This window comes from Vitis vinifera, chromosome 18 (genome assembly GCF_030704535.1).
Source record: "Vitis vinifera cultivar Pinot Noir 40024 chromosome 18, ASM3070453v1".
NCBI lineage: Eukaryota > Viridiplantae > Streptophyta > Magnoliopsida > Vitales > Vitaceae > Vitis > Vitis vinifera.
This window is the reverse complement of record NC_081822.1, coordinates 28,521,575-28,547,146: the sequence shown is the minus strand read 5'-3', so window position 1 is coordinate 28,547,146 and position 25,572 is coordinate 28,521,575. Positions and strand designations below refer to the sequence as shown.

The following is a 25,572-nucleotide window of genomic DNA, read 5'->3' as shown; positions in this document are numbered from 1 at the left end:
ATATATAGTTTATTTTGTGTCTTTTATAGTTGAGATAAATTTTACATATTTTCATTTGATTTGTGTCGTGGGACATGCGGACTATTAAGAATTATAGCCAATTTGCTTTATCAAAGAAGATATCAATCAACTTTCATGGGAAAATTGGGAATTCCTTTCCTCAAAGGATTTTCAAAGTTCATGTTTTATTGGTGGTACTGTTCCTCCATTGATCAAGAATTTCAATTTTTGGAAAGTGTCATGATTAAGGAGCAGGTTGGTATCTTGCCATCATCATAGTGGTTGATCGTTTCTTTTCTAAGTTCAACACTCTGATTTTCTGTGTTGCTTCAATTGAGTGTTTACTGCACTAATTTCAGTTGTTGGAATTAATCAATAGGTAGTTATAAAAGGCACGAGGAAGCAAAGAAAAATTTATTGGTAGTGGTTCTACATGAGATTCTGGAGCTGTCATACAGGTTTGGAGAGGTAAATGACATGCCCAAATGAAGAGAAATAATAAAAATAAAAATTAAGGGTTTGTTTGGTAATTGATTTTTTAAAAAGGTTTCTTTTTTTCTAGAATAAAAAAAAAAAAATCATTTTATGTTCCTCTTTTTAAGACAAGAGAATGAGGTATTTTAAAATGTTATTTTTTAATTGTTTTAAATTGATTTCATTTTTTTTATGATTGTTTTAAAAAATATATACTTTATTTTTAAAACATAGTTATAAATATAAAAAAATAGATTAAAAATATATTAAATTTTTAAATAGATATTTATTTTATAAAACATTATATAACTGTTAAAACAGCTATTAAATAAATGGATATATATATATTGCATCCTAATATTTTTATTAAAAATATGACTTTTTTTTTAATGTTTATGAAGTTAGTTTACAATTTATAATTAAGGAAGTATTTTTTTTTTCTTTGTCGATAATACTCAAGATTAAAATATTTAAAATTTATAAATGAATAAAATTATATTACATAAATAATCCAATGATAGAGTATGAATCCAAAGGTATCCTCCACATAAATAATCAAGTTAAATATATTAAATATCATATTAACTAGCATTATAAATTATTACTCTATTGAATATAAAAATTCCAATATTTACAAATTTCTTTATGTTATGTTTGCTTCTAAAAAGGATTAAGAAAAGAAAAAAAATAATTAGGAAAATAATTTTTTTTATATTTAGATTATCACAAAATACATTTTAAAAATAAAAAATAAATATGCTAGTAGTTGACCATGGAGAATGCCTCGTTTTAAAGGTGTAAAAACGTTTTACCACCAGCCTATGCTTTCCCAATAAGAAGAAAATTTTATTGAACCCCTGAAAAGTCAAATAAAATCTTTTAATTTCCTTAAAGATCTTGAAAGAAAGGTAAAAATCCAAGAACTAAATTTAGAAAACTTAAAACTAAAAAGAATCAATCATCGGGATATAAGACAAACCCATAAACTTTTTTTTAGATCATATATATATATATATATATATTTCTAATTGTTATTTTTCGGGTTAATTTTTAAAAACTGTTGTTTAATGTTTTTTTTGAATAAAAGTTTGTTTGAAAATTTAAAAAAAAAAATTAATCTATTTTTAAAATGTTTTAAAAATAATTTTTATATCTATTGTTTTATTTTTAATTATTCTACATATTTGTATAATTATTTCTTAAAATAATCCTTAAAAAACAAATAAAAATAACATAAAATAATTAAAATATGTTTTTTGAAAACACCATATTTTTATTCTTAAAAACAAAAAATAATTTTTAATTGTCAAACGAATTTTTTATATTTTTCGTTCTAAAAACCAATTCCCACGCAACCCTTTCAAATTTTTCTTACTAATTTTGTCTTCTCCTCTCTTCTATAGCTTCCTCCCACAATCTTTAATAACACACACCACCCAAACCCAAATCAATTAAAATATTAACAAATCCTATACAATCAACTAGAAATTAAATTAGAATTTGAATTAATATTTAAAACTGAATTAGCTCAAAATTAATATCTTTTAATGGTTATTAAAATTGATTTTTTTTATAATTTTAACATTAGTATTTAAAATTAAATTATAAATTAATAAATAAAAAATTATTTTAACCGCTGGATTTAAAATGAATGAGTTAAATATTTGAAATCTTCAAGGGGAATTGATGTTGAATTCAATTCGAGTTACCTTTCAATTGGATTAAATTATCGAGTCACAATGGATTAGAAATTTAGAAACGAACAGGCTTAGCCCAATAGTTCAAAATTTGGGCCGGCCCAAAATCAGCCCACCATCACCTGATCGAACTCACTGCTTCAGGGTTTTACTTGCAGCAGACGAAAGCCCCGATCTCTGTTTAGACAACAGCATTCAATCATTCCTTCTCCAAACGCTGCGTTTTAATCTGTCTCTTAGCACAAGGTACCGTTCCCATATCTGTTCCCAATTCAATCAATCGACTTACAATCGTTTGGATGCTGAGAAAATGAAAGAATATTTTGAATCTTAAATTTTTCACCTTCTAGGATTTGTAAATACAGAAAATTGCACTTTACATTAAAGTGATATGACTCTTTGGCTCTGTTGATCTGAGGTTTTTAAACGTTTTAAATTTTTTTGTTTGTTTTGGAGCAAAGAAAGTGAGAGAGACGGCATAGTAATCAAAACGTGGTTTTATTTTATTTCTCTTCATTTTCTTGGCAACCAAACAGAGGCTCGGATTTCACTCTGAGTTTGGAGTGCTATTGATGGAAGTTTTGAATTCTAGGGTTTCTCTTTGAATAGCCGTGGAACTATTGACAATTTGGATTACAGCTCAGACTGGAATTTTTGTTAGATTAACTGTCTTTGCTATTTGGGATGGTTTTCATGTATTAAACTAGATTTAGCTTAGATACAGAGAAAATATGAATTGCAAAATTTTCAGCAAGGATGACTCCGGAATACAGAAAAATGTCACTTTACTTAAACTTCACATTGCCGAGGAGCGTTCCTTTTTTTTATTTTCTTTGTTAGAAGCATGAGATGAGAAATGACATAGGAATGAAAATGTGTTTTCTTGGAAACCAAACAGAGGGCTAGGGTTTTCTTTGAATGATTTTAACTTGTCAGTGATATTGTTGAAAATTTTGAATTCTAAGATTTCACTTTTCACTGCATGGAAAGTGCAAAATGATTACTTGGGTACCATTTTCCTCATGATGATGCTAAAGCCTTTTTCAATTATAGGAAAGCCCCAAAGAATTTCTCCTCTGGATGCAAATGTTAGAACAAATTGACTAATTCTGGAAAGGAGTTTGAGAAAGAAAGGAATTTGCAGAAGGTCTCATCTGGATAACAGATATAATGGGTTCAATTTGTAAGTGGGTTTGAGTTCATAAATCACAGTAATCAAAGGTGGTCACTGATTTGGACACCCATTATCTGTTAAGTGGATGATCTTCCGAGGACAATCTTTTTTCACAATTTCTTATGCATTTAGCTTAAGAAAAAACAAATGAAAATTCATAGGTAGTTTCTACAATTAATCTTATATTAGTATAAATTATCCTTTCATGGTAGAGAAAATTCCATCTCACCTGTTCTTGTATTCTGAAATTTTCAGGCCTCTTCTTTCCAGCAGTCACAAGGCCTGTCTTGGAATCGTTTGAAACATCAAAGCAAGTTCCTCAACCTGCCCCAAGTGATGTGAGTATCAAATTTTGTAAAATGTTCATTTGTGTGATTAACTCATTTTGTCATGCTGTTGAATGGTCACATATTTAAACTTATTTTTAGAGTTTGAATGCATTCTCATTTAAACGTATTAGTAAAGCTTACAAGGTTTGAAATAGTTTGATGAGAACATTTGATGCCATCAATGAATAAACCTAGAGAGAAATGTCTTACCACATATATATGGTGTTATATTTTTTTAGTTGCACAGATTTATCTGTTGTAGACATTCTACACTTTGTATGCTTTATCCTTTCATTTTAACCATTTACTGGGTAGACTAGTGTTTAACAATTATATATTAAAAAATATTTGGCTTGAATAAACTTTCTCTAATTTTACCATGGAAACATAAATGGTACCCACCAACAAAATTAAAGCCTTTGGAAGGAAAGAGCAATAAAAAAAAAAAAAAAAGACAGTAAAAATCTTATATTAAAAATAGAAAAAGGAAAAAGGTTAAAGTGCAAAATAGTAAAATAAATTTAGTTTGATAAGTTATAATTGACAAATAATAAAAAGGTGAGTTTGTTATGATCTTTAAGTTGAACTTTTTTTTTTGTTGGAGGGGGGGAGCAAGTGGTATAACAGGGGTGATTTGCAAAGAAGAAAGTCGACAAACTCTTCGGGCTTCTATATATGGTATAGATTAATACGATGCACTAAACTTATGTGAGGCAAACAATAGAAAAAATTATGATTATCATAGAAAATTAATGAGAAATTGAGAGTTTTCGGTAGTCAAAGTATAGAACTATTTTAATTTTTTTTTTTATAAAAAATGGTGATCTTTTTTTAAATTGTTACTTTAGTCACTAAGTCAGTATATCACACAGTAACACACCCACCAGGCGATGCAGAAGGCCAATAGGCCTCTTTGTTATTGTTCTTCTTCTCAATTCTGATAATCTACTACTAACTGCGTCAGCTGCTACACTGCCATGCTGATAATCCTTTTCATGAGCCAATTCCATTGCTTGGTTGTATAAGTGGCACAAGCCCACTCCAATATCAACCTCAGTCCAAACCCTGCCTGTATGTATGTCAGCTCTAGCCTCCTTCTTCTTATCAGGTTTAATGGGTCTCATTCTTTTTGGGTATGAACTCCAAGAAATTGCATTTTAAATTAAGAAATATGGTGCTCATTTGTTGGTTCAATTATTACTTTAAAGTCTTCCATGAATATAATAAGTCTTGGAGAAATTTCATCGAAGAGATGCAGAAAGGAATACAAAATGCTTAAACATCGATTTATTTTCCGTGTTCCATGTTGTATTGATTGGTTCTTTTTTTTTTGCTTTTTCTCTATGTTTTTTTCTTGTTCTTTTAACAGTTCAACTTCTGAATAAGCCTCCAATTCTTTGAATTATATTGTTCACTTTTGATCTCAAGGGGTCTGGTATGGTCATTATTTATAGTTTTAAGATGCATAGAAACCGATTGTTGAAATGGGGGTGAGGATTCTTTAAGTCTCTGCTGTTTATTGGTTTTGAATAATGTTTAAAATCCATTGGTGTTTGATCCAGGCCACAGATTTGAATACAGGTAGTGCATATCAATAGAGTAGAAAATATAGGCATCCAAACACAACCTATTAATACTGTTCTGTTCTCCAGATTTACCCACTTATGGACCCAAGAAAACTTGTTTACCAAACATTTCCGAAAATTACATTCTTATAGTTGTTTGCTACTGTACAAGCAAATTGTGTTCATTATTCCTTTCAAAAGAAATCTATGGCAGGTATTTTATTGTGATTGTTTGAGTTTGTCAGTTTCATGAATGTGGCATCATGGTTGACTGTAATTGAAAATTGTTTGTGTAGATTATTGTGTTTTGGATTTGGCTGATCCACTTATGTATTTCATTATTGAGATGAAAATTACTTGACTGTTTTAACCCTTGATTTGTTCTGGATAACTAGGATTTCAAGATTGAGATCACTTAGAGCACTACAACAACAGATGGAAGTTCAGAAGTGTCTCTAAGCTTGCAAGCAAAGAAAGAGAGAATGCTTTTGCTGAGAACAAAGAGATCCAACCAACCATATCAAATCCCTCAAAAGCTCACATTATTTCTCAACATTGCTTTTAAATCATCTGGCCAATCTCATCCATCTTTAGAAATCAAAAGTGAAATTGATAGAGTTACTAGAATCATTAACGACCATCCATTTCCAGATCACCCGCTCCATTCCACCCTCATTCAGCATGTTCCTAAGCATCTCCTTTCCAACACCTTTGTGGAGAATGTTCTTGGTCGCCTCTTTGCAGCCCATTCCAATGGTTTTAAAGCCTTTGAATTCTTCAAATTCTCGCTCCAACATTCTGAGTTCTGTCCAAGTTCAGATGCTTTTGAAAAGACACTCCACATTCTTACACGAATGCGCTATTTTGATAAAGCTTGGGAGTTGATGGAAGAAATTCAACAAACACACCCTTCCTTGCTCACCCTTAAATCGATGAGCATCATGCTGTCAAGGATTGCAAAATTCCAATCTTATGAAGATACCCTTGAAGCATTTGGGAGGATGGAGAAGAACGTATTCTTTGGGAGGGAGTTTGGTGCCAATGAGTTCAATGTACTCCTGCGAGCATTTTGCACGCAGAGACAAATGAAGGAGGCTCGATCTGTGTTTCACAAGATGCATTCTCGATTTTCTCCCAACACCAAAACCATGAATATCTTACTATTGGGGTTCAAGGAATCTGGTGATGTCACTGCAGTGGAACTATTCTACCATGAGATGATTCGAAGAGGTTTCAAGCCAAATTCAGTGACCTATAATATCAGAATTGATGCATACTGCAAGAAAGGTTGTTTTGGTGATGGTTTGAGGCTTCTTGAAGAGATGGAAAAGGCTAATTGCCCTCCAACATTAGAAACAATTACTACTTTGATTCATGGAGCAGGGGTAGCTCAAAACATATCAAGGGCACGAGAACTATTCAATGAGATATCTATCAGAAATTTACAGCCTGATATTGGTGTTTATAACGCTTTCATGAGTTCACTCATCAGATCAAGAGAGGTGCAGTCTGCACTTATGTTGATGGATGAGATGGAAGAAGAGGGTATTGGGCATGATAGCATGACCTATCACACCATGTTTCGTGGGTTGATGAGATCAAATGGCATTGAGGGTGTTTCTGAGCTCTATCACAAGATGATCAGGCGAAACTTTGTGCCAAAGACAAGAACAATAGTGATGCTAATGAAATGGTTCTGTCAAAATCAGCAGCTCGACTTGAGTTTAGATTTGTGGGGGTACCTGATAGATAGAGGATACTGCCCCCACGGCCATGCACTAGATCTTCTGGTAACAGGGCTATGCTCCCATGGAAAAGTGAAAGAGGCCGTAGAATGTGCAAAACAGACGTTGGAGAGAGGAAGGCCGATGAGCGAAGGGGTGTTTCGGATGCTGGAGAGGTACTTGGTAGAGGCAGGGGAGGGTGAGATGCTATGGAAGCTTGACCAGATGATAAAGAAATTACATACAGTTTTGCCTCCATCAAGAGGGCATGCCATTGGTCTTGCTACTCAAACTTGGTAACTTAATTTGCTTTATATAAATGGGGTTGTATTCATGGTGATCTGTTCTAATATATTTATGATTCTTGTTTCTCATCTGTTTCTTGAGGCATCTGATTACAGAGGGAAGGATATACAGATCTCAAATGAATTATGAATTCTTTTCACTCTTGTTCTCTCTTGCCCTTTCATACCAATCAATTTGAATTACATCAAAGTTTTCCTATTTACTTACCCCTTTAATGGGAAAGCTTCAAAGTAAATCGTTTGGGTGTCTCATACTTTGAGAATGACATTTCCGAATTTCAATTTGAATTTTTAAATGTAATATAATAAAATAAAAAGAAACAAATAAATTCTCTAATATTGTTTGTAAAATAAGATCAAAAATATTTTTTTTTAATTATATATTTTGAAATTCTTCATTCTACATAAAAAAAAGGAATTACATTAATATTGAACAGTTTTTTTCCTGCTTTCCCTTACTTTCCATAATCCATTGGGAAGCCAACTAAAACATGAAGATTTGGAGAAGTCATCCGGTTGAAGAAGCCGGTGGTTTCCCTCTTCCACCTACAAAATGGCAGCAAAAAGAGTTCTTATGACAACGCCTACATTAATCATTTTGACTTCAAATAAAATGTGAACTTAAACCAACATATTCATATTACAGGAAATGCACATTGATGGTGAGGCATTCATCCTATTCTGTGAAGCAAATCCCAGGTGATATGAGTCTACCCCATAAGCTTACACCACTGAAATACCGGGAAAGCTTGAACTTAAACCTCTACTTCATTGCTTTTAGGGGCACTACCAACCCTTGAGCTACATCCTCCGATGAACATACTAGTACCCTTCCTTTAGTTCCTTAAAGAGAGGCAGTGACCCTAACACAAGAATCACAGCCTCACCAGCAAGCTGATATTAAAGAAAGAGAAGTGATGATCACAGAGAAGGTACTATTGCAGCATTTCCAGGGGCCTCTCGCTGCAGTTTTTAACCTCTTTCAGCAGGGGGTGGGGGGAATGTGTGAGAAGAGGTTCCTATTTGATATGTGAAAATAATTTCTGAAACATCTTTCTAAAAGCTTTTCTGCAGAATCATCTCAACTCCAGTGTCACTTCCATGCCCAAAGCTATTCCATTTTAAGGTGCATCAATGCATAACCAAACATGCCATAAAGTTCTTTTAACAGTTAGAAGAAAGGGCTTTTAGAAAACAAAAAAGCCGAAATAAAGCATGACTCCTTCTTATGATGTATTAAGGCTATGTTTGGTTTTAGAAAATTTGAGGGAAAATGCGAGGAAAGAAAATAGGGAGGAAAAATAGAAGGAAAAAAAGTGAAAAAAAAATAAAAATAAATCTTTATATTCCACTTGAAACTCATTTCACTTACTTTAACTTTTTTTATATAAAGATAAAATAATTTGAAAATACATTTCTAATTAATTTTAATTATATTTGATTTTTCTTTATATTTTTCATTGTAAAATCAAATATAAGAAAATCATTTTTCTTGATATTTTTTTCTTCATTAATACTTTCTTGAAACCAAACATAGCATAAATGTCTATAGCAAAGAAACAAAGATCTATGGGAGAATTTTAACTAATAAAGAAAATAAGGTTGCAACTATGAACAATCTCCTATTTGATTTTCCTTTGTATTTTTCATTGTAAAATCAAACATAAGAAAATGATTTTCCTTAACAATTTTTCTTGAAACCAAACATAGCGTAAACGTTTATAGCAAAGAAACAAAGATCCATGGGGAGAATTTTAAAGAGTAAAGAAAATGAGGTTGCAATTGGGAACAATCTCCTACTCATGAAAACCATACAAGCAAACATAGGACTTGTCAGTTTCTACCCCCGTGTCCCTTATCTGGAGGGAGTTTGGAGGGAGTTTAGGCATACTCTTTTGCACTTGCAACCATATAAAAAGGTATATATGTGTGTGCATAAACTATTATATCCCGTCTTTGGAGGATGTTGCACATTTGGTATGTTGGATCTTGGACCTAAAAAAAAACAGGCATGCCACATTTCTTTTAAATTGTATTCAGAGTCCACCTAAAAGACAAATAATCCGCTAGACATTTTACTAGATTCTCTATTATTAAAAAATTATCAGTATCTTCAATGTAAAAATTCAAAATGATAAGCATCCATGTTGAGAGAAAAATAATTAGCATAACCAGATCCCTCAATCAAGAATCAGGATATTGTCCATGCTCAAACTTGTGAAAACCCAGAAAGCCAAACACAGTATTATAGACTATGTTACTGTCCCCATTGACTCTGTATTCAGCCAAACACAGTATTAGAAACCGTAAATTTTTTTTCATTACATTATTCTTTCTTCTAGTGTGTGTGTGTGTGTGTTGTTTGTTTTGTGGGTTACAATTTCGTATGCCTTACTTTCTTTTCATGCCTATTATTTCTAATCCATGGCAGTGATGGCACAACTCTCTCATGTGATGCTTATGGTTGTGAAATGGACATCCATACAATGCGCCTCGGTGTATGGATCAAATCTTAAGGAGAAGAGATGGCAAGTGTTCTTCAATCATCATACGTCAACCATGGGAAGCCCTCTGGGACTAGCAACTGGCTGCTGCAACCCCATGATATGGGCATGCCATGGCCTTCCAATGATTGCTTAGGCCATGCTTCGTCTCACACATGAACATTTATGTTACTTTTATGGGCCTTATGCTTTTGTGGGTTTCATCCTATCACACCACCTAAACTATTCTAAGATTAACTCAGTTCAATGTAAGTTCTAGAATGTTCAAAACAATAATACCACAATCTTCCATGAAAAAAAAAATTGTCGGGTTTTCATCAAACTATTTGCATGCATCATTCAATACCAGATTTGCATGGCTTCTCACCAAAGAAACTGCATGCATTGTACAACACCAAACAAAACTCGAAATGATCTAAGATCTAAATAGGCTCAATAATGAATAAATCTTGGAAAACAAAAGGTTTGCCCCAACTCATGATGAAATAAATAATTCAAGACATAAACTGAAAATGTAGATACCTTCAACTTCCAATGGGGACTCTGAAGATTTCTGAACTTAAAACAAAAGGCAGGCCTTGCTTATGAAAATCTGCAGTCATCAGTTAGCATTAGGGTTAGGGTAAGGTATGAGAGAGAGAGAGTCATTAGGGCTGGAAAGGGGAAGGAGATGAGGTGGGGTAGAGAGAGTGTGAGAGAGACTAGTCTACCTATAGTCATATGCGAGAGAGACAGAGATTGAGGCAACATTGTAGACAGAGATGCATATCCTCTCATGACATGATGGTTTTTTGAAGCACCACCTAGTTGGTATAATTTGAAATCCAAGGATTTCGGGATCTCAAACCCATCAGAAGATTTATGTGAAATTGAAAATCTGTAGGTTAAAACACCATTAGCCCTCAAACACAAATATCAATATTCAGATGCACCATAAAAGAAAAAAGTACCTGTAGTTTGCCGTACGTGGACCAAAATGAGAACTGTAGAAGCAAGAACATGACCTGCACATATAAAAAACCCAAAACAACATCTTTTTTACCAGAATCAAATTAAATGGAATTTCAGAAATGTATAAACACCCAAACTGATATTGCTTCATTGCATGGACTTTCTTGATACCTGTACATGTGATAGAACTACTGAAATCCCAAGTTTCTTGCGAAATTAGCCAGGAGATGGATTGATCTTACATAAATCTGGATCAATCTTGGAAGAGTGCATAAAAAATACCTAGTCAAAAAAGTTGTTGTCCAAGCCTCCCTAACTATTTAAAAAAACATTTCAAGAAAAGCGATAATTTGAAAACTCAATTGATTCAATTTCATCCACCTACAACCTCAACCACATACCTTGGCCTCTAAGCACTTTCAACATCTTGATCTTCATTAAGCAAGTAGTCCGTGGAAGGATTCAGAAGACCCAAGTTGGGAGACATTTGGGAAATTTGTCCAGAATAGCCAACCTAGTTGAAACATTCATGATAACCATTACAATAAATTGTCAAGTAAAGGAAAAATGAAAATAAATTTCCATCAATTTCTCAATGAAAAGTTGCTTTTTTGTGTATTTTTCTTCTTCCAAAATGAGATACTCTATTGAAGGACTATCACAAGTAATGAAATGCTGTTGACAGTAATTGAAACCACCCATTTCAAGTTTATTTTAGGAGAAGATGCAAGGGATGAGAGGGATTCTTATTTACAACAAATTAGAATTCTAGTTCTTTTCAAAATAAGGACTCCAATTCTAATCACTTTAGCTATTTCTTTTCTTTTCTTCTCCTTCCTTTTTTTTTTTTTTAATTCTCATCCAATTCCCTTGTTATTCATATTGTTCCCCCTCTTACAAAAATGGAAAAAACATGCTTCTACTGTCCTACATCAGTTGCAATTTTATTGATTAAATACAAATGAGTTAAGTAAGATATGTACGACATCATTGGCTATTCCATGAGAGTATGCTTGTGAAAAATCTAACGAATGTGAACACATACAAGTCCTTAAATTTTGTACACTGTTGCACATAAGCCAGTTCATGCTTTTAAACTTCAAACTAACTTATAGAAGTTGATTAACTACACTTCAAATATTTGTCTCCTTGAACTAAATTCAAGCTATAGTTTTAAAACCTATAACTCAACTACTTAGTTCAATAATAAAATAAGTATGATTCAGTGAACGGGTGCTAGGGCCAACCTGACCAGTTTGGTAACTGGGGGAGGATCTTTGTGGCTTTCCTTCCTATGGAACCCCTCTATCTAATAGACTTGCATGAGAACTTCGGCCCTGTTGACGGTTTTTAAGTATTAGAGTCTTTGCAAATGAGTAAGGAACAACACATGATGAATGAGAACATACCTAGATTAAAAGACAAGAGAAAGCTTTAAGCAAATGTATAACATATATACCTCAAGGCAGTAAGTGCAAGGCTTCTTGTCTACTGAAAAAGGAGAAAACTACAATGCTGGTAAAAGAAGCCAATAGTACTACAGCTTTCCTAACAGCCTGTATCCATATCCAAAAGCATCTGCCTTGTCTTTCTATTAGCCTCCAGTAGCTCCCCCCTCGAACAGAGTGAAGCAATTAGAGAATAGTAGGATTCGAAGTCAGGTACTCTAGATCCTTTCTCAGAATTATCATAATCATCAACCACCATCTCTACTTTTTTCACATTAGACAGTCCAACATCCAAATCCATTTTATGATTTAAGCTCGAATGCTTCGAAGAAACAGCACCAAAAGTCACCCCTTCATAAATCTTTTCTTCTTTTTCTGCTCTATTTTGAGGTCTACATCTTCTCCCTATAGGGAAAAATATAGATCCAACTTCATTAAGGACAGTCACGGCCTCCTGGATACTTCCTTGCTCGCATAAAGAGATAATAAAACTTTCTACTGACTCTGTTTCAATCTCAGTGTCAACTCTGTTTATCAGCTCCAAAACAGAGCGTGTTTGAAGCATCTCTCTCAAGATGCCCCGGGCCTCTTCCATCCTGCCCTTAGCACATAGACCTCTTACTAAATACATGAAACCCAAGAAGTCAGGTAAAATATCTTTCTTTTTGAACTCAAAAAAGAATCCAAGAGCCCCTTCCATGTCACCTTTATGGCAATAGCCATTAATCAAGGCACTTACTGTGAACTCATCAGGCTTAATGCATCTTGCCTTTAAATCAATAAGAAGGTTTAAGGCTTCCTCCATGTTACCAAACTTGCAATAGCCATCAATCAATGAGTTGTAAACACGTACATTTGGGTTAAAGCCCTTAATGACCATCTTCTCAAACAACTGCTTTGCATCCAGCAAACACCCTTCTTTACATAAACTATCAATCAATGTAGCATAAGTAATTTCAGATGGAACCAAATCAATTTTCTCTAATGAATCAAATAGTCTAAATGCTTGAACAAGACAACCTTGGCGGCACAACCCATTTATAACTGAATTATAAGCATAAATATTAAGAGCAATGCCCTTCTTTTTGACAAAAGCGCAGAGATCTAAGGCCTTATCAAGATGCCCTTCCTTGCAAAGGACATCAATCATAATTGAGTAATCAACTAAATCCATAACAGGTAAGTTCTCTTCAGCACCAATGACAAGTTTATATGCATCCAGAATTCTACCATTTTTTTTAAGTGACTTGAGTACAGAAACAGGAAAAGCAACAGCTGAAGTGTTCACTTGTATATTAGTAAGAAAGAAAAGGGCTTTATCAGCATCCTTCATGCACATGTAAGGTACCAGTACTTTGCTCACCCTAGGTTCATCTATGCCATATTCTTTCAGAAAGGTGTTCAAGAAAGGCCAACCTAGTCCCTTTTGATCATCACTAATAAGTCCTTTTAAAATCGAATAGTAAGACCTGCTTGTAACAACTGATTGTTTCCTTCTCATTCTCATGTATACTTCGCATGCAGCCAGGGAAAAACCCCTCTTGCACAAAAAACAAATAGCACTGTTAGATATAGTATCAAATGCTTCTCGTCCCAAATTCTCAATTCTGTGAACAAACTTCAGGACTCCCTCTGCACCTTGTTCTTCAAAACTTGCCTTAATCAATGAGGTATATGTGCCTGAAACCAATTCTAAGCCTTTCTCATTGAGTTCAATAAAAACCTCAATGGCCATATCTACCATGCCTTTCCTGCACAGCCCATAAATCATACACTTGTAGCATGAAACTGAAGAAATTGATGTCTTCCTAAACTCATCAAATATCTCAAGTGCCTCTTCTATTCTACTCACTCTACAATACCCATTAATCATTGTACAATAAGTAACAGAATCTGCAACTAAATCCATTCCCGACATTCCTTTATAAAATGCATAAGCGTCTTCAAGTGCCCCCACCATAAGCAAAGCTTTGATAATTGTGTTACACATAACAAGATCAATACAAACTCCATCTTCTTCCAATCTCCTTTTTGTTTCCAGAATCCCCTTTACATTCTCTTCTTCAATGTATCCATGCAACAAAGTACTGAATGTAACAGCATCTCCAGCGATACCCTTCGAGACCTCATCAGCCTCAGACGTTCTTCCTGCTTTACACAGTCCATTAATAATAGAATTGTATGTAACAATGCTTGGACTAATCCCCCTCTTCTCCATATCCTCGAGCAGACCAAAAACACAATCTATATCCCCCCTTGTACAAAACCCATCAATCAAAGTCACATACATAAATTCATCCACTTCAATCCCTAAATTTTCCACCATCTTGAACAAGGTATACGCTTCATCTAATTTCCCTTTCTTGCAAAACCCCAGCATTATGGCTGTATAAGTCACCAAATTGGGCTTCAACCCATCTTTCTTCATCTTTTCTAAAAACCCAATTGCCTTCTCCACATACCCTTCCCTAGAAAACCCATCTATGAGTATAGTATAGCTTACAGTATCCGGGGCTATTCCTTTTTCGATCATTTCTTTATGTTTCCGTATGGCCTCCACTAAAACCCCTTCCCTAAAGTACCCACAAATCCAACTACTATAAAACACAACATCAAACACGAATTCTTCCCTCTCCATCCAAGATACCAAATCAGAAACCTCCCTAACTCTCCCCAACTGAAAAAGAGCACCCAGTAGTGCAGTACAAGTTGCGATATTCGGCCGCAAAACCCGCGAATTCACGGCATTCTCAAAGAACCCTACAGCCAGTTGTGGCTTAGAAATCTTACAAAACCCAGAAATTACAGAACTAGAAACAAAATTCCCAAATGGGTACCTGACTTTGTCATGTGTCATCAACTCCAACACCTCAATTGCTCTACTCATCTTCCCCTGAGAGGTGAAACTGTGAATGAGTGAATGAAAAGTGAAGGAAGAAGGGAGTATACCGAGATTTGTCAAGCAATCTTGCAATATTAGCAGCGCCTTTTCAGGGTCTTTGAGCTTCACACAGAGGCCTCGAATGAGAGAGTCCCATTTGCGATTCTTGTTTAGAAAATTGTGGGTTTGAAATCTGGCCATCTGGGTTGTGATATTGATTCAACAGCCCATGAGAAGTTCGAGTCACTGACTTCCTTTGATTTGGGACACTCATGCGGCGGTATAGTCTTGACTATCGGCAAACAATACTGATATAAATGTGATTAATAAGGTTGAAAATTGAAAGTTTAAAAAAATGATTAGAAAAAAGTAAGTTTATATTTTATCCAAGGAAGAAAAACAAAGATCTCATCCTAGATAATATGAAACAGAATTTAAAAAAAAAAAAAAAGTGAGAAAGGGAGAGGATATGCAAGTAGGGCTTGATTCACAAGAATTTTGAGAGGTTTTTTAAAAACAGATTTGAAAACTCAAATATTAAAAATGGTTTTCTTGGTTATTTTCTATGAAGTTATTGAATATTTATCTATACTACAAATTCTTTTTTTAAGATATTATCCATTTTTTCAATTGATGCTTAGAACACAATAAAATTTTGTATTGGGTGTAACATTTCTTATGGTATGGACAATTATCCTCACATAAAAAGTTAGTGTTGGGTACATATCTTTATCATTCAAGCTTTTACTTAGTTGAAATCATCGTTAAGAATTAAAAATATGGTTAGTGGCCCTGAAATCTATTTATCAAGGATTGATGGAACCCAAAGCAAAATTCAACAGAAAGTGAATGAAACTTACCTTCTTTTTATTTAGGTAGTCAAGGCATTCCTTTTTTCAATGACCTTTCTTGTCACAAAGGAAACATTTACCCTTTTTTTTGGCTCTTTCTCTTCCCAGAGCCTTCCTTGTTTGGTGTTTTCATTTTTATTATCCTTTTTCTTCTTGTTAAAAGAACTTGAAGAACCTTGACCCCTATGAACACCTCTTTGATCTTTAATAATATCCTCAACCATATATTCTCTCATCAACTCTAGCAAGTTCAACAAAATCTTATTCATAAAATAGCTGAGCTTGAGCTGCTAGAAAGAATTTGGTAAGGTCTCTAAGATTACATCGACCTTCGTTTCACCATTAATTTCAGCTTCAAGGGTCTTCATCTCATTAAAGAGTTCAATCATACCAACCATATGATCTCTAATGAGAGTTCCTTCTATCATCTTAATGCTCATAATAGTCTTGAGGGCAGTTTTTTTAGTTGACTTGTCCCTATCACCAAACATATTTCACAAACTAAAGAGAATAGTCATAGGTAGTGACATGAGACATGCCTTATTATTGCAACACATTGTTCAAGACCCAAGAATAATACACATGGCCTTCTTATTCACCTTTTGCCACTTCTAATGAGCATTCTTCTTTTCCTGCAAGGAATATTCATTGAGAACAGTTGGAGTAAACTTTGAGTTGCCCATTTTAGTTCCTTTAACGTGAGCACTATATCCAATTTTATTTTCCAATCAACATAATTAGGCTCAATTAATTTATTCAAATTGAGAATAAAAAGTAATTGGATTGTAAGACATGATTCTTGTCACAATGGAGATAAACCACTCATTAATTTAATTGAGCATCCAAGGCAATTGGTAAGTTTAACAATAATGTAATGCTCTTTAATTACTACAAATATATATACATATATATGAGAATCCTAGTGTCATTAGGATCAAACCCACAAAGGGGTATTTATAGGCTTCTCATGGGCTTAAGTGGTTTGAGCTTGCCTTGGGCTTAAGTCACTTAATCTAACTTAAAAAAATCTTAATTAATTAATTGGCTCATTCTAAAGATACTATTTACTAACTCTTATGAACCTTGTGTATTAACCAAAATGCTCTTATGCATATAAGTGAACCAAGAACCAATCTAATACCTCATACAAGAAAATGAGCTAGAGCAAGAACCACTGGAACTCATAGAAAAGTACTAGCTCACATAAAATCTAATTTTAAACTTGATTCAACATCCCACTATAAAGAGTCAATTGCATTTCAACACCTTATGTAAATAATAACAAGACACAAGGTGTTCGGGTTTGTGACCTTTTATCCACCCACCATATACAGTCTCCTTATGAATTGGTATGCATAATCTAACAAAATAAATGTCATCAACCTCTTAAGATTACCTCTACCATCCTTGAGTTACAAATCCTCTTATTGTCTAATCAACTAACATATCCTACCTCACAAAAAGTTTATATAAAGTTCCACTTAATGAACTACTATGATTATAGTTTACTTGAACACACTTCCTTAGTATCACCCAAAGGGACATACTGTCTCAAAGTTTATGAAATATCATGGTGCTTTTATTGAGAATACATGTTGCAACAAGTTTCCATCAATAGTGATCCAATCCATAGAGAATATATGATAACTCAAAGATCTCATCTATGGGTTAAAACCACTATTATTTTCAAGACAAGTTCAATATTCTCTTAAGGTTAAAAGATAATACAATATAACAACTTGGTACAATCATGACTACTTGATAGTCTTATGTCATGACTCACCTAAAGTCTTATCCAATGTGTAATTATATACCATCATTTTTGTCATCGTAGCACATTTCATCATACTTGTTACCTCCCACCTTGCGTCTACATGTAGTATATGCATAGGATTCCCATTCTACTTAGTAATTCATCACGCTCTTTAGTGGTTCATGTTACTCGACTTAGGAATTGACTCTTCAGCCACCTTTAGAGACCTTTTAGAAGGAGCTTTTAGATCTACAATGTGCTTTTAGAGGCATCCTAGGTTTCCCTAAAGTTCCATTGTGTTCAGAGCCCGTACGACCCTTTTTACGCTACCTAAGACCTTTTTTAGCTAAGCTTCAACAATTAATATACACATCATTATGGTGCAAAGTTAGGTAACTAAAGCAAAGACTAATGAAAATAGCTTATCATAGATATGGACAAGTTCCTATTGTCATGTTAAACACTTACTTAATCTTTAACCATGGCTAGTATGTTTAATGGGTATGAGTTAGAAATCCTAAATAAAATGTGAGCATCAGACTCATTGAAGTGCTTAGCCATCTACTCCCCATTATAGATAACCATCAATGGGGTATTAAATTGAGTTAGATGGACAAATGCATGCTAAAATATTCCATCAACCACATGTAGACATAATGGATGAGAAAGATTGCATCATAATTGCTCATTAAACTTTATGAAGAAATATTCTTAACCCATTATAGATTCTAGCTAGCACGGTACCTACCAGGAATCCTAGATTGCTCCATTCTCTAGCCTTAGATCAATATGGTGAATGCATATTGGTGCTCCTTGATTTAGGGAGTAATCAACAAAATTTATAACCTATTACACCATGAACTAGGGTAACAAAGACAAAGCTACTATAGCATAGTGGCTCTAGGATCGTTCATTGGGAAGGGTTTTCAATTCATAAATGATACCAATTCAAAGTGAATTGGTGCTTTTTCATTTCAAGGTTAGCTTAGGAAATAAAACACAAACTTTGATTGAAAAAGGTTTAGGTTTAAGCTAACGGCAAAGGAAATATTGGAAATTACTTATGAAGAAAAACATTCCTTGGAGGTTTAGGTTCACAGGGGAGGTTCATCATGCAAAAACAGAGTTCCGGTCATTTGGTTCATTTCCTCGCATTAGAGAATTAACATATAGTCAATTCTCTAATCGGTGTTGTACAGATGTATCCTTTAAATGGATTTCAGCTCTAATTCCCTCTCACTGATGCAACTTGCAATGGCTCGTGCCTCTCACCTAGCATTTGCCATTCAAGGTGATCTTTAACTTTGGACTTCCCTTCTCAAGCTCGCAAGAGATAACTAATGGATGTCTCCTTGGAGTCCAAAAGCTTACCAAGTGTTGGCAATTCTAGAAAATCCTACCTTCAAGTCACTTCCCAAAAGCTCGCAAGAGATAAACTAGTGCATCTCCATGGACGAAGATCACTTGCCTTACCAAGTGTTGGCTCAAGTGAATTGAAGGTGTTTTAAGTTATCTAAAAACATAAAAATCATTAAAGGATCACATTTTCTCTTCATTAATGGCTGAAACCACAAAGCTACTAATTCTTGCACTTGGAACCTTTCCCGGCAACCTTAACTCCAAGGAACTAAAAGTCTAGCCACTCATTCTCTGAGGAAACATCCTCAGAGCTTGTTTGGCTAGTAAGAAAATACAATCAAAATGAGAAGGTAAAAGCAGAGCAAAAAGCTCTATATTTTTCTTCCTTTGAAAAACTATACAAAAATTGTGTCGTCTCTCCTTTTGAGAATAGGCTCCCGAGAGATATTTATATGAAAATTACAATAATAATATAAACAAGGTTATTCATCATTTTTCCAAACTTAATAACTAAGGAACCTTATAATTGGAGGGTTACAAGGAGAGTTTGGGGATTTAGACATCAAATATCTAAAGCAAAATATCCCAAAATGTCTCAAAATGTCGGTCGCACACACTGGAAGCTTCAGGAGAACACAACGGCACTGTGCAAAATGGCTGCGAAACTCTCCGGGTAAGCGCTATCAGAGGATCCGGATATGGTTGACCGGGGAAGTTGAAACACCCACCTCTCCCATCCGGCGTCAGGCGCCGGATGCGAATATCCGGATGGAATGGCAGCGGTGAAGATTCCAGATGTGAGACATTCGGGTGGAATGCGTGCGCTCCCCTATCCGGACTCCCTTAGGGAGAAGCACACGACACTCGCGCCCATCACACTCCGGACGATAGCATATCCTATCCGGATATGTTGTCCGGATGAAAAAGACCCATGTTCCGCCGCCCTCCGATGGTGTGTCGGGACGCCCTATCCGGACATCTTTTGCAGGGAAGATTGAAGCAGAACTCAATCTTGGATTCCAAAGAACTCTCCTCAATCTCGGATTGCTTTGGTGATAAAAAAGCTATCAAAACACCAAAACTTAACACAATTTGATTAGAATTGATTGCAAGGGTCCTTAATATGTTAATTGGGTTAAAAGGTGATAACTACTACTCAAAAGTGTTTAAAAGAGTTAATTACAAGCTATGAAATAGCACTTTTTGAGTAGTAATCACATATGGTCCTAGGCTCTCTAGAGCAATGGAAAAACAATGGCGATTAAAACCATTCAAAGAACTAGATCTAAAGAAAAGTGAACTCATACATGCGATCGAGATATTCCTAAATCGAATCCAATATGAAGAAATATCAAATTTGTGGTAGTCATCATAGATCTTGTCTACCCAATGACCTACCACCCAATCTTTCTTTTTACAGATCTAAGCACATAGAAAATGGTGAGCTTCTCTTTCTCTTTGGAGGATGACTAAGGCTTCTGTCTAAAAAAACTCTCTCTAAAAGGTAAAAGGCAAAGCCTAAACCCTAAATCCTTAAAGGGGTTTATATAAGGTTTCTTTTGAGCTTAAATGGCTTGAGCCCAAATTGGGCTTGAGTCACCTAATCTAACTCACCTGGGTCTTAATTAATTAGTTAATTAGTCTAATCCAAAAAGGCTATTCATAAAATTTAGTGCAATCTTACGCTTTTACCAAAATACCTTTATACACTCTTATGAATTAAAAAATATAAATCCCTCAAATAAAATATGTCACTATAAAATAGAAGCTCAAGAAAAGACCACTAGGACTCGTAGGAAAATATTGGTTCCCTTATAATCCAATTATGAAATTGATTTAATGTTCCACTAAAAAGAGTTAATTCACTCAAATATTCAATGAAATTACAACGAGGTAAAGTTCAGGTTTATAACCTACTATCCACCACATGTAAACCTCTCATGAACTAATATCTGTAATCTAACAAAGTAGTGTTATCAACCTATCAAGATTACCCCTCTAATCCTTGAGTTATAAATCCTCCTATTATGTGATCGACTAATATCCTCCAAATCACGGAGAACATATGTCAAATTTCACTAAATGAATTGCTATGAACATAGTCTTCTTGATCACATTTCCTTCATATCACCCTATAAAACAAAACTAATTTAATTTAGGAAAACACCCAAGGGAGGGGGGTGAATTGGGTCATTGAAACCTTTTTAAAAAATAACTTTAACTGAGCAACAATTGAAGTAATTTAATAAATAGAAAATGAAAGAGAAACTCAAATTTGTTTTGTATTGGTTTGACAAACCGCCTACATCCACTCTTCTCGATCTCCTTTCCGAGTGAGGGCTTTGCTAACTGAGGCTTCAAACTAAGCCTAATAAAACTTATAAAATTAAATTCAATGGATCTAACAAGCTTTATAAATCCCTTCAAGTTCAATGCCAATTTGAAGCTCTAAACATGCAACCTTTTACCAATAAAGAATGTTTAACAACTCTCACCCTAGCTCAATATTAACTCAATACAATGGAAGCTAAGATGAAAATAAATGGGTGCACTAAGTGATTTTCAATTAAAAAAATAAGTGAACTTGAGTTTAAGAGCTATGAAATAGAGAAATTAGTGGGCAAGTATAGACCTCTCTTTGGACCAAGGGACTTTGGTTTTTTATTATTCATTGTTTTTTTCATTTTATTTTGGCTTTTTCCTCTCATCCACTTTCTTGCCATTTGAGAAGAGCTGGGATTTTTTTTATTTTTTTATTTTTTCATTTGGGGGAGTAGAGAACAACATCCACAAGTGAGCAAGTTGCATGGGATGTGTGGAAAAACACACTACCACCTTGCCATGGTAGTGATTGAGATAGAGACTTTTTTTATGAACAGAGAGCAGTGGAACTGGTGGAGGATGTTAAGGGAATGAGAAAGGAAGAAGAAGGTTTTTTCAGTAGGGAGTTTTTGGGAGAATGTAAAAAAGGGAAAATTGAATAAGTAGATGAGGACTTTTGCTAAGTTTGAAGAAGCAATGGAATCAAATGCTTGAAGCCAAGCAATCCTTGCTCAAAAGGAGTTGTTTAGGTACAATCGCTACATACTCTGTACTCTCCCATTTTTGCACCATCCTGCTTTATATCATTAGCTCTGTTTTGGTTTTTCTGTAAGATGTTTGCAACCATGTTTTATTTATTTATTTATTCATCCAGCTATTTATATTTAAGGTCCATTTTGGTCTCTCCTACTAGTTAGGAAGCTCACTGATGACCCATGAAAGAGAGTATTATTTGGTGTTTTCTTTATTTGTTTTTATGTTTTGCTTCCTTGGGTCCTTTCCCACTTTTGTCTTCCCTTGTTATTGGTAAATTTTCTGGTGTGCATGAGTATGTGCCTCAATAGTTGATGATGTTGGAGTGAATTCTGGGTGGATTTGGGATTCCGATCTGTTATTCGAGACTGCACTTTTTGAAATAAAGAGATTGTTGAATGATCTCCTTCAGTTCAATGTTTCTGGTGAAATTTGTGATCCTGTATCAAATAAATGGGTGGAAATATAGTCGATGCTATAGATGGAGGATATGAAATGAGTGGTCATTTCTTTCACTTTGCTGACCAAAACTGAGATTGATTCATTTCGCTGTGGGGTTTAGCTCCACATAACGGGGTCTAAAAGGAGATTGTACGGATATCTCTCAGATAGGCTTCATGAAGGTCAAGGTTCGTGGAATACAGAACACTTGGGTTGGTTTCATTAGTAAGCCCAGTGCAAGCTTTTGATTAAGGTTCACGAGGGAAAAAAGTTGCATCTCATATGCTAAAATGTAGCTAAATCCAGGAAAATCAAACCACTTCTTCAAGGAAAAGCAGGTTAACTAACATGCAGCAAAAATCAACAGTTTCAATTCATTGCAATCGCCCATACCAATAATAATTACCTAAGCCCCAGGTCCTACCTGTAGATGGCTCGTGTGGCCACTTTGCAACACTTGAAGTCACTGTGCATACCTCATTTGGAGCTGGCAAAGCGATGTACATCTCTTGCTAATTTGTACCAGAAGAAGCTTTAGCATTAGCTCACCCTTAAGCCCGAATGGTTCATCACCTAGGGAATCTTTCTGTTTCTGGGCATGATACGAAGCAAGAGGTTGCATTGGACCCACTTCTCAGCCACGTTGCTAGTTCCACCTATCCACCACCATACTACCCATGTGCATGTGGCATGTGAGCATAGCCACCCAAAACTTTTCCAAAACTTTCCATCAAAATCTCATCTGTCAAACCCATATCCCCATCCTTCATACTCACTACTTTCAGTTCCTTTCCTTCCACCTTCCACATGCATGAATTCCTATGTGCATGATAATCATTTTATCCATCTAGTCTATCCCAAAGGAGACCCAATTATCAAATTTTGGTCCAAACCCATCCTCAATAGCCATCTTCTTGGAGAAATAATGACCATTTCTCTTACCTCTCACAAGATGTTAAACAAGATCACCTGTAATTGATTTCTCTTGTATGAATTTTAATTTGGTTGAGAGTCTCCAATTTCCTTACTGGGAAAATCAATATTAAGCATTTTGGATTTCCGGGTGTGAAAATATTGTTCATCCCATCTTAATCCACCTTTCGACAGACATTTCTCTCAATATGAGAAAAAGTAATTTATCCGGAGCGGGGCAACCATGTGGCTCATTATTATTTGAAGAATACCTCGGGGATTTCAGTTCTTGTAGTTGTAGGAACCGAGAGGAATATAAGGCATATGTTCTATGTTGATGATGCACACATTGAATTGGTTAATGTGTACACCAAATGGCAAATCAAAAGAGAGGTTGCAGATTGACTTATATTAGTGATCTCTCGTCCACTATATATTACAAATTCAGAGAAACATTTCAAAACAAGCTTTTGAATATCTTGAATTCTCAGTGGCTGGCTCTAGTGCTCGTCGAACCTTTCTTTCATATCAAATGATCCATGTTCCAAGGAAGTTGAAAGCTCAAAATTCATATATTGTGCGGTCAAGTAATGTGTGGATTTGTACCAAACAGCTCCAACACTACCCAACCTTTTGACATGACGAAATTACCATTTCTATACATTCATTTGTATTCATTATGGTTGGAAGTGAGAACAACTATCTTGGTTACTTGGAAGACTTGTACAAAAATAGGAAGGGACAGAAAAATATAAGGGTTTGCTGGTTTCATCACAAGCAGGAAATCATGTGTAATTCTAGGGTCGGATCCACAACCAAGAGAAGTGGTCATCACGTCCCATGTTCAGGTGATTAGTGCGGAGTCTATTGATGGTCCTGCAATGGTTTTGACTCCTAAGCATTACGAGAAATGCTTAGTTGTTGTTACACATACACTATTATCTGAAATTCATTTGTGTTGTAGGCAATTTAAGAACAATAAGGTCAAACCCTTCATTCTAACTGAGTTACGTGGGTACCCAAAATTGAAGTCATTGCTTTACAACGGTGGAGATGATATGCAGTCTCAGTTGGAAGTCTGGAGGATGTTTAGGAAGTTCGAGACCAACTCATCTTCTAATTAGATTCCACAAAGAGCATCGATTGGTAGTAAGTTGGCGCAACTCATTGGGAACCACCTCCTGAACTTGCACACGGGTGGAAAAACATGCGTCCAAATGTGTTGAAATCTTTGTACATATGCGAATATCATGCTGGAATTAGTGGATCAGAGCAAAAGAAATTCTCTCTCAGTGAATCTATTAATAAGAATACCAGCGCCGAGAAACAGTCGGGAAAAGAAAACTATGTGAGATTTCCAAGGCAACTATGGAGTCCAGTGGGTACAAATTTCCATTCAACTAATCAAACGTCGTTCTGTGTGGTTGTCAATTGAAGAAAACAGAATGAGTAATTGGCATAGTAACGCACGCCACCTACCTCTCCATCAAGGCCCCACTCATGCATGGCCACCCTCCAATGTACCACCCTGAAGTACACATGCATGTTATTCTCTTAATTCTTCAGCTTTTAATGTCAAAATTTAATTTTCAAAACTTCAATTTTCAAAACTCTAATTTTTAACTTTAATTCTCAAAACTTCAATTTTCAAATAATTTTTAAAACTCCAATTTTCAAATAACAAAACTTCAATTTTCAAATAATTTTCAAAACTTCAATTTTCAAATAATTTTCAAAACTCCAATTCTCAAATTTAATTTTCAAAACTTCAATTTTCAAATAACTTTCAAAACTCTAATTTTTTAATTTAGTTCTCAAAAATTCAATTTTCAAATAATTTTTGAAACTCCAATTTTCAAAACTTCAATTTTCAAATAATTTTCGAAACTTTAATTTTCAAAACTTCAATTTTCAAAACTCAAGTTTTTCAAATAATTTTAATATCACTATGGTTTTCAAATAATTTTAAGTCGTTTTTTTCCCTTCATTTCTTAGGGTTTAGGGTCACTAAAAATCCTATTTTTTTCCCTATTTTCTTGATTTTTAATAAGCATGAATGAATTTTTCATAATTCCAAAATAATGGGATTTGTGAGATTAATTAATGCAAAATAAATTGGGCTTTGGTTG

At 34.6% G+C, this 25,572-nt stretch overlaps 2 protein-coding genes across 8 annotated transcripts; one reads left to right on the top strand and one right to left on the bottom strand.

The window, feature by feature from the left end:
• Positions 1 to 79: 79 nt before the first annotated feature.
• Positions 80 to 7,408, top strand: LOC100261288 (pentatricopeptide repeat-containing protein At3g61360). 4 transcript variants are annotated; one of them, XM_019216602.2, is made up of 4 exons: positions 80 to 468; positions 2,333 to 2,417; positions 3,601 to 3,683; positions 5,635 to 7,408. In XM_019216602.2, the coding sequence occupies exon 4, from the start codon at positions 5,722 to 5,724 to the stop codon at positions 7,261 to 7,263; it is 1,542 nt and encodes a 513-aa protein (XP_019072147.1). In that variant the 5' UTR covers positions 80 to 468; positions 2,333 to 2,417; positions 3,601 to 3,683; positions 5,635 to 5,721; the 3' UTR covers positions 7,264 to 7,408. The 4 variants fall into 4 exon arrangements, with proteins under 4 accessions (XP_019072147.1, XP_019072146.1, XP_059591054.1 ...); XM_019216601.2 differs by having other exon boundaries at positions 2,330 to 2,417; XM_059735071.1 differs by lacking the exon at positions 80 to 468 and adding an exon at positions 3,225 to 3,506 and having other exon boundaries at positions 2,231 to 2,417.
• Positions 7,409 to 7,607: 199 nt separating this feature from the next.
• LOC100266493 (pentatricopeptide repeat-containing protein At5g57250, mitochondrial) lies at positions 7,608 to 15,494 on the bottom strand. Of its 4 annotated transcripts, none has more exons than XM_059735067.1 (7): positions 12,183 to 15,494; positions 11,971 to 12,060; positions 11,125 to 11,237; positions 10,895 to 11,039; positions 10,483 to 10,776; positions 10,295 to 10,364; positions 7,608 to 7,814 (listed from the first exon to the last, which is right to left on the bottom strand). In XM_059735067.1, exon 1 carries the CDS (start codon positions 15,251 to 15,253, stop codon positions 12,272 to 12,274), a length of 2,982 nt encoding a protein of 993 aa, XP_059591050.1. In that variant the 5' UTR covers positions 15,254 to 15,494; the 3' UTR covers positions 7,608 to 7,814; positions 10,295 to 10,364; positions 10,483 to 10,776; positions 10,895 to 11,039; positions 11,125 to 11,237; positions 11,971 to 12,060; positions 12,183 to 12,271. The 4 variants fall into 4 exon arrangements, with proteins under 4 accessions (XP_059591050.1, XP_059591049.1, XP_059591052.1 ...); XM_059735066.1 differs by having other exon boundaries at positions 10,895 to 10,981; XM_059735069.1 differs by having other exon boundaries at positions 10,895 to 10,971.
• Between the last annotated feature and the right edge of the window lie 10,078 nt (positions 15,495 to 25,572).

Bases quoted from the DNA above. Each gene is read 5' to 3' on its own strand.
- LOC100261288 (XM_019216602.2), top strand. From the start codon at position 5,722: ATGCTTTTGCTGAGAACAAAGAGATCCAACCAACCATATCAAATCCCT.
- LOC100266493 (XM_059735067.1), bottom strand. From the start codon at position 15,253: ATGGCCAGATTTCAAACCCACAATTTTCTAAACAAGAATCGCAAATGG.